Genomic DNA, 9,264 nt, shown 5'->3' on the forward strand with positions numbered 1-9,264 from the left:
TATGGGAGTGAAGGTAGTGGAAGGTATGTTTCTCATGCCATCTGATGCTGATCATTGACTTATCAGTGATTCCCAGGTGAAGGAGAGGTACCAAAAGCTTCTGACGTACATTGCTGGAATTATCCATTAGACCTCCCAGACTCTTCTACAATAGGTACTGCATGGTGCCAAGATAGTCATCCCACATTTTGCCACCAATCGCTTTGTCACCTGACAATCTGGTTACAGATGTTTCACTCCCAACAGCATGTATGCTGGGACCAGGAGTCTCAAGACTTTAGCGGGGCAACATCATACCAATAAAATGCAGTGTGATGGAGCAATGTCTTGATGCTGGGATAATGCAGAGATCTTAAAGCATGGGCTCCATAATATTACCTGTAGAGCTGGGTATTGGGGGGGATGTAGCTTCTATACCAGGTAGCAGATGACACCAAAAAATGTAGGCAAGTAACTGTTAGGCTACCCTGCATTGGACTAGAGAAAAGCGATTCCTCTTGGCTTAATTCAGGTACTGGAGTTGGGTAAAGAGCAATCAATGTCATCATTTGCAGAACAGTTTGATTTGTGGGGGGAGGGAGAACCGGGGTGAAGGGTGTCCCTTATTTCTAAACTGGATTGGATCAGTCTCCTCTTTCTGTTCCATCCTTCAGGAGCTGGGTCTGATCCGGAAACCAGCTTCTTTCATGACCAGCATCTGTGATGAGCGGGGCCAGGAGCTGATCTATGCTGGGATGCCTATCACCGAGGTCTTCAAAGAGGAGATGGGAATTGGTGGGGTCCTGGGCCTGCTCTGGTTTCAGAGGAGGTGAGGCTGCTTTTTGGATGCTCTTGATTCCTTTTGGCTTCAAATTTAGCTTGATTTTAATAGGGATTAGGCACAGATGTAACTCTGGTATTTCCTTATGAACAAGGAGAGACTATTGTACAGGAAATACCCTCCCAATATCTGCTCTCTCTGAGAATATATCAGAGTTTGAAGATCACCTACACTTCTTTGACTTTGAGGAGGGGGGGAATTCCAGAAACATGGTGGAGCACTGAGGAAATCCCTCTGTGTTAGTTCTGTTACCCCTCTCTTGGCCCTGTTTTACGGCCTCCATCCTTCAGCACAAAAAGACCTGACAGGGCTGTCTGCAGAGCCTATAAATTTTGTTACCAATGTGCAGGGAACCTTCTGAGTGGCAAAGATACTCCCCCTCCTTGCCTGACCTCCAGCTGACAGGGGCGGCGGGGAGGAGGGACGGAGTGACACACACACACCACACACCACACACACACACCCTACCTCTCCTGCACAATACTCTCACCTCTAGCCAGTCCAGATGGCCAAGGAACTAAGAATGGAACTCAATTTCCTACATAACCATGTTGAGTGAAACCACTAGGTCACCAGGTGAGCCAACTAAATGTGCCTGCTGAATGATCCCAGATTTACGGGGATTTGGTGTTGCCAGGAATCTGGATGTGAACTGGAAATAATCTGCAGTTAAGATGTGGAAAATACAAGTTTGGGACCAGATTTTCAAAGGTGGGGACAACAGGTGGGCCCACAAAAATGGACAGGTGCCCCGAGACACCTGAATTTGTTCAACAACTTATGTGTGTTGGGCACAGGGAGACCGATTTGGTGGTGGGCTGGATGCTGCAGCTTTCTGGGCACATTTATTGCAACCTCCTCTGAAAATCATGTCCTTGCTGTGCAGTGCAGGAGCTGTCACTTGCAGTAATTCCCTCAAACACCATCCACTAACAGATAGTCTTGATAAAATATTCTTACACAGAATTCCTCTTTCGTTCCAACACACCCAAGACAACCCCAGCTAACACTGAGTGAATGCTAGTATGAGTGGATGTCCAAGGTGGCCTCCATCAGCGTGTAAGGTTGGGTTCTGTGACACAGAGGTGTTAAATGCACTTGGCTTTCAGCTGTGGAGACCTGGGTTCAAATCTTGGCTTTAGCTCAGAGAGCCAATTCTATAATGAAATAGCTATCCATAGGGGGAAAAGAAATTCCATAGTCTGTTTCATTCACTCCCCTTGGGTTTAAATCACTGATCAAATGTCCAGAACGCTGCAGCCATTAGACTATCTGAGAAATATACCACTGTACAAAGCATTGAGTGCACTAAGCAGAGGTACAAAACCAGCTTTTTTTTCTAGCAGTCTCAGATAATTCAGGGAGACTTTCTGGGCTCTGAGACACAACATTAGGTCTGATCCTGCATCTCTTTTCTAGCTCTCCCCTTGTTTTAGTGTGTGGATGGGAGAGAGCCTTATTATCTGGTATAAAATAGAGATGCATGGTCTGTCCATGTTGATTTTTTCCTATTGGGTAATGTCACCCATCTCTCTCTGCTCCTCCCCCACCCCCCAGGTTACCAAAGTACGCCTGTCACTTCATTGAGATGTGTTTGATGGTAACAGCAGATCACGGACCTGCCGTATCGGGAGCCCACAACACCATTGTCTGTGCAAGAGCTGGGAAAGACCTGGTCTCTAGTCTCACCTCAGGCCTTCTCACTATTGTAAGCATTTAACATCTGAGACATTGTCTTTCTCCTTACTATACAATCTGATTTTTATTTACGCTCCGTAACAGTAGTGACCCGGCAGCAAGTTGGAACTTAGCATGACTCCTGTGCCATAGACAAGCCTGAGCCCCGCTTACTCTCTCGTCAATTGTCCTCCCCTAATTACTCTGTCATTGATTAAAACATTGGCTTTATGTTGAATCCAATACTAATGAGGAGTAGCTGGGGAAATACATTAATGAAACTGGATCAAGTTAAGAGCTACTGGAAAATATCTGTGTGAATTGGACCCTTTCATCTCTAGATCACTGGTTTAAATCCAACCCCAGAAGGGTAGTGACCAAAAGGTGACTGCTGTTTGACGTTCCTTTATCTGAAATGGGTTTGGGTCTAGGTTTGTTTTGTATTTTTTGTCTACATCACAAAAAATACCATCACTATTAGCACTAAGTGGCCCCTTTTTATTGGGAGTCTCAGGCTATGTCTACACTATTGTGGTAAGTTGACGTAAGTTAGGCAACTCCAGCTATGTGAATAACGTAGTTGGAGTCGACATAGCTTAGGTTGACTTATTGCGGTGTCTACGCCGCGCTGGGTCACCAGGAGACACTCTCCCGTCGACTTACCTTACTCCTCTCGTTCCTGGCAGAGTACCGGGGTCAACCGGAGAACGCTGTGCCATCGATTTAGCGGGTCTTCACTAGACTCACTAAATTGACCCTGGGTGCATCTATCGCTGGAGTGTTGATCCCATGGTAGTGTAGACATAACCTCAGAAGTGACCAAGAATTAAATGGGCCTTTTAATCTTATTTGCCTTTTTGTCCCTAGAGGTAGGTCACATCTCTAGTTGTTGTTTACAGTTGTTCAATGAATCCCAGCTGGCTCTTTATCTTGGATGCCTGCATAGTCTAATCTTGCTTTCACAATGTCCCTGTTGTGGGTATGGGGGGTGCTGTGGGAGAAGGGTTCATTAGGGTTACCATACGTCCGGTTTTTCCCGGACATGTCCGGCTTTTTGGCAATCAAACCCCCGTCCGGGGGAATTGCCAAAAAGCCGAACATGTCCGGGAAAATGCCGGCCGGGCATTTCCCCTCCCGCGGCTGCTCTGCTCCTCCCCTGACTCTTCGGCTCTGTTTAAGAGCCGAGTTGCCCGAGCGCTATGGGCTTTGGGCAGCCCCCATGCCTCCGGACCCTGTGCCGCCGGAGCCCGGGAGGGGAAGTGCCTGGCCGGGGGCGCAGGGTCCGGAGGCATAGGAGCTGCCCGAAGCCCGAGTGCTACCAGCTTCACGGTTTGGGGAAGCGCCGGCCGGGGGCGCAGGGTCTGGGGGCTGCCCGGCAAACCGTGAAGCCGGTAGCGCTCGGGCAGCCCTTTTCGCGTGGCTGGGAGTGGGAGGGAGGAGGGGGCGGAGTTGGGGCGGGGCTGGGGTGGGAAATGGGCAGGGCCAGGGCCCTGTGGAGGGTCCTCTTTTTTTTTTATTTGTTCAATATGGTAACCCTAGGTTCATGCACCTGGTTCATGCACCTATTGTAACATGCTACTGTAGAAATCTTTGCTGGAGTTCAACTTATGTATGTTGGGCACAGGGAGACCGATTTGGTGGTGCGCTGGATGCCGCAGCTAAGATGTTCAGTAAGGCCTTTGACAGTGGTATTATCCCTATGGAGTTCGTCAACAAGATGAAGAAAGAAGGGAAACTGATCATGGGCATTGGACACAGGGTCAAATCAGTAAGTAACTTACCTTGTTTTAGTAGGGCTTTCTTCAATGGAAGAGGAAAATGAATAGAAGAAAAAGCAAGTGGAGGAAGGATGGCAACTTTTAGAAGTGGTTTCTGGACTAATCCTTAAAATAAATCACTGACACATGTATGTTAAGTGGTCTTTGGATACTCGAGTGATATGTCAGCAGTAGAGAGAGCAGTTCAGCATTGTTTAAGCAGTTACTTCATGACAGCCCTTAACATTTTTCATCTCTTACAGTTCAGTATTTGGTCTTCTCCATTCACAGGCCTTACAAACTTAAAACTAAATTTCTAAATTGAGTACATTTAATTAAAAAAAAAAAAAAAGCTATAAGGACAAAATTTAATTACCTTGGCTTCAAACAAAGGGTTTATTTGAATTGATAGTTACAGTAAGATGTGCACTCTTACATGCGTGTCTGGCTGTTACTGCAAATAATATAATGTGCTCTTAAACGTGCAGATAAATAACCCAGATATGAGAGTTCAGATTCTCAAGGACTACGTGAAGCAGCATTTTCCTGCTACCCCACTACTGGACTATGCACTTGAAGTAGAAAAAATTACAACTTCCAAGGTAAAACACCCCCACTGCATTTTTGTTCTCTATTACCTTGAAGAAAAAATCTTTTGGGGTCATTGCTGGAGTTTTGTTTCTGTGTTTTAACTGGCGAGGGAGTAATGCATTGGTGCTAATGAAAACCAGAGACGCACAGCACCAGCTCGGAGACAGGCACAGCTACAGGATATGCTGTGGCTGAAGTGAGCCTTATACACCAGGAGAGGCCAAACTGCCAGCCAACGATAGCCCCCAGCATTCTACAGAGTAGCCTGTGACTGCGCTCCTCATTTAATAAGGAGGTGTAGTCTGCAGAGATGCTGGGTCCCGGCAGAAGTCCACCTTGAACTGGGTAGAGCCGCACGCAGATGCTGAGGGGGGAGTCTCCATCATTCAGATTGCCTGGCTCTCCGGCAGATTGCCAGACTAGACCTCTGTGTTACAAAGTTTGGGTGTCCCTTATTGCATGCAGCCTCTAAAGCAGGGGTTCTCAAACTGGGGGGTCAGGACCCCTCAGGGGGTCACAAGGTTATTGCATGGGGGGGTCGCAAGCTGTCAGCCTCCACCCCAAATCCCGCTTTGCCTCCAGCATTTATAATGGTGTTAAATATATAAAAACGTGGTTTTAATTGATAAGGGGGGGTCGCACTCAGAGGCTTGCGATGTGAAAGGCGTCACCAGTGCAGAACTTTGAGAACCACTGCTCTAAAGCATCCTAAGGTCCTTTGTGATGAAAGTTGCCGGATGAGTGCGAGTTACTAGCAGTTAACATTTTTCACTTTCTTCAGAAACCAAATCTTATCCTGAATGTGGATGGCTTTATTGGAGTCGCCTTTGTTGATGTGCTCAGGAACTGCGGCTCCTTCACCCGGTAAACACTGACATATCTTCTCTAGCTGCTGTATGAAGTTGGGGGGAGAGGGTACAATCCTGATGCCATTAATGTGATGCGAGTTTCCCCACTGCCATCCAATGGGGCCAGGAGTTCATCTGATGTTTGCAAGGCACGGCACCCTGCAGAAGCCTGGCCTCTCTGCGAGGGGAAGATTTCCAGGAGAACTGGGCCTTGAATTTGCATTGGGGGTGGTTTAGAGCTGCTCTGGGAGCAATTGTACCAAGCACCCTGTTCCCAAGGATTGTTTGGCTTTTATTGCAGGGAAGAAGCAGATGAATATATTGACATCGGAGCCCTCAATGGCATCTTCGTGCTTGGCAGAAGTATGGGGTTCATTGGTAAGTTTCACGTGCACCCAAAAGCCCTATTATTGTGATGTTCCCCATCATCACCACCAAAAGACAGCTCATACAAACCCCTTCATTCTTCACACCAGTCCTGACTGCATGTGGTGCATCAGGCACACTCCCAGCCCAGGAGAATCTGCTGGGATACTCTCAGTGCTGGGTTATTAAAGCTACTGGATGGGTAACTTTTGAACAATAGTTAGGATTCTCACCCACCCCCCTGGAGCTTGTAGTCATGCCTTAAAATAGGAGTAACTGGATCTCATGCTTCAGGATATAATGATCATTTGTGGGGCCAGGAAGGGACCTAACAAGTTTCAAGGCAAGGTCAGTCTGGGAGGAATGGAAACTTGGATTGCTGCATGTAAAAATCACTTTCATTTTAGGACACTACCTGGATCAGAAGAGGCTGAAACAAGGTCTGTACCGTCACCCGTGGGATGACATCTCCTATGTTCTACCAGAGCATATGACCATGTGATAGCCAGTAACATTGCTTCAAAACAGAGAAGCAAGTCGCCTGCATGGAAGACGGTTACACATGGGACTTAAATGTAAAGGCCATAGGTTTATAGAAATCAAGAACTACTGTGCAAAGCAGCTGTTCTAGAAGCATAGAAACTGATGCAAATAAAACCAAAAGTGTGAGATTCCATATGCTACCTGCTGTATTTCATGCTTGGAAGCAGTTGAACTTGGTCTCTTCTCCCCAGCCTCTTTTAATTTTTCTACTTGTTTTATTTTGTGTGTGTTCTGACAAGATTTTAAGATGGGAGGGGGGGGTTGTTTTTTGCTCATGGACACAGCTGCTTTTGACTTGAAGAACTAGACATGTTAGCTTGAAAATAAGTTGTAACCTTCCTGACAAAAGGAGGAAGCAAAACCTGAAGAATACTGTTACCCATCAGCTATGGGTTGGGGTTCTCTTGTAGGTTGTTTTTCAGCTTTGTTTGCTCTGTGTTTACCTCTACCGCCCAATAATATCCTATGTAGTGGGACCACTGCTGATATAACCAATGCCATTCAAACTCTGGTGTAGTAATTTAAAATGTAAAGTTGTAACATATACTCTTGGTAAAACTGTGAAACTACCTGTATTGCATTTTCTATATTTACACGGCCACCACATTACTTACAGGAATCGCTGGCCCCCTACATTATCTGCATATGCAAGATGCATATTCAGTGGGCCATTAATTATAGTTGCTATAATAATCCTACTTGTCTCTATATTATTGTAACCTAACTTAAATAAACAATACATTAATCATTTTTAGCTGGATTTTGTATTTTTTCAGTGCTGGCACCTTGAGATTTGTACTGAATCTTACTTTACATAAGGAAATAGAATACTTTAAAAAACTGGGTAACCTGCATTCTGCAGATCTATAATGTCTACTCTTTCTTTGGGTTCTCCTTCTGAAGATCAGGCCCTCAGTGTCTCCAATTGGGCACCCCAAATCAGTAGCCACTTCTGAAAGTTTAGGCCTTAATGTGTAGCAAATGGTCAAAATCATAGCAGTTTTTTTGTCATATTTATGAGATAAACTACTGTGGCGATGGGGACAATATATAAGTACCTGGATAAACTTGGCAGAAATGGGCAAGGTCTTACAGCATGAGTTAAGATGCAAGGGGAAAAAGGTCAACATACCTTTCTGCAGTTTGCTTAATTAAGGGACTTAATATGTATAAATGCTCCAGTAACACTGCATGAAAGTTGGGGTGTTATATCATATTGCATTAATAATAATAATCCCAATGTCTAAAGTCATTTAGAGTAAGACAAGCTGTAGTTGATTGAATCATGGTGACAAAAGTAAATTCTCAACTCACCTGCACTATAAATAAAGTACAGCCTGAAGATAGGAAAATTAGTAATGCCTTGTGCCATCCTAGTAAAGACCCTATGCTACAAAATTCCCCAACGAAGAGAGAGAGAGAGAGAGAGAGATTGAAATGAGGAGAATATGGTTCAAAACTTCCCTCGGGCTTGATAGGCTGCATGAGATTATGGGTAAAGGCATACTTGAGCTTTGACCGGTGGGTACCATAGGTAGGTAGCATTTGGCACAGATACAGCAAGTGCTGTCTACACAACTGGATTCCCCAGCAATGGGATACACACTGTAAGCTAGGTCTCTCTATTTGGGAACCTCTATCAAATCACACTTCGGCTGGATGTATCTTTTGTGATATTACTTCAGAGGTGACCCAATGGATTCTAATAAACGAAGCCCTGGGCCACTTGCCTGCAGCCTGCGTATTGCAGGTGGGAGAGGCTCCAGGTGCAAGAGAAGTGATGTCTCTGGACTGACGAGGCTCTCCTATCCCAGCCAGCCCTAGGATCTCTGCTGCCCTTAGCCCAGAGCCTCAGCCCCCACCCGCCTGCCCCTTGCCCTCGCTGCCCAGCCCCACATGCAGCCAGAGCCCAGTGCGCTGAAGGCGCAGTCCTACCTGCCTCTGTCGCCTGTGTCTCCAGCAGGGAGGATGCCGGGGAGCAGAGCAGGGCCCCAGGGTGACTTTCCTCAGGCACGCCAGCACCCCGGGCCTGGGCCGGCGGAGGCCCAGGGGCCTGCTGCCAAGGGGGAGGGCTGGAGCCCACCCCCCATCGTGGGGGATGAGGGTTGGGCGGGATGCTCAGTGGGAGGGACCTGCTGGCTCAGAAATGGGGGAGAGGGGCCCCTGCCGTGACAGGAGCCACTGAGGGCGTGCGGCGCCTGGCCGCCCTCCACCAAGGCGACCTGGGGGGATGCTGTCCGCTCCTTCTTGGCCTCCCGCCCAGCTACCTGAATCTGCTCCTTCCTCGTGCCAGTGAGGCAAAGCCCCACACCTCCAACCTCATTAGCGCCCTTTTACACAGAGGGAAACTGAGGCAAGAGGACATGCGCGCGCATCTCCCCGTCCCCAGCGGGATTCGAACCGGCGAAACCCCCCCCCTCCCCCACCTCGCTCCCTGGTTCTAGAACTCCCTGAGGAGAAAGCGGCGAGGGGGCGGAGCCGAGCCCGCCCCTTTCCCGCGTAGAGCTGCTCCCCCGTCAGCGTGAGGCGGCGCGCGCGCCACCGCCGCTTCTCGGGGTGCGCGCGCGCCACCGCCGCTTCTCGGGGTGCGCGCGCGCCACCGCCGCTTCTCGGGGTGCGCGCGCGTTGAGTGACGTCCCACCCCCCCCTTCCTACGTCCTTC

General features: G+C 47.9%; 1 protein-coding gene across 13 annotated transcripts in view; it reads left to right on the forward strand.

Annotated features, from left to right (window-relative positions):
* Positions 1-7,352, forward strand: part of ACLY (ATP citrate lyase) — a 48,787-nt gene extending 41,435 nt beyond the window's left edge. For all 13 annotated transcript variants that reach the window (XM_065577830.1, XM_005294089.4, XM_005294091.4 and 10 more), the window contains 7 exons: positions 654-808; positions 2,378-2,528; positions 4,122-4,265; positions 4,743-4,856; positions 5,627-5,709; positions 5,995-6,071; positions 6,467-7,352. In XM_065577830.1, coding sequence (XP_065433902.1) covers positions 654-808; positions 2,378-2,528; positions 4,122-4,265; positions 4,743-4,856; positions 5,627-5,709; positions 5,995-6,071; positions 6,467-6,561 — 819 coding nt within the window. In that variant the 3' untranslated portion in view covers positions 6,562-7,352. The remainder of the gene's footprint in view (positions 1-653; positions 809-2,377; positions 2,529-4,121; positions 4,266-4,742; positions 4,857-5,626; positions 5,710-5,994; positions 6,072-6,466) is intronic.
* Positions 7,353-9,264: the final 1,912 nt, after the last annotated feature.

This window comes from Chrysemys picta, chromosome 24 (assembly GCF_011386835.1).
Source record: "Chrysemys picta bellii isolate R12L10 chromosome 24, ASM1138683v2, whole genome shotgun sequence".
In the NCBI taxonomy this organism is placed as follows: Eukaryota; Metazoa; Chordata; order Testudines; family Emydidae; genus Chrysemys; species Chrysemys picta.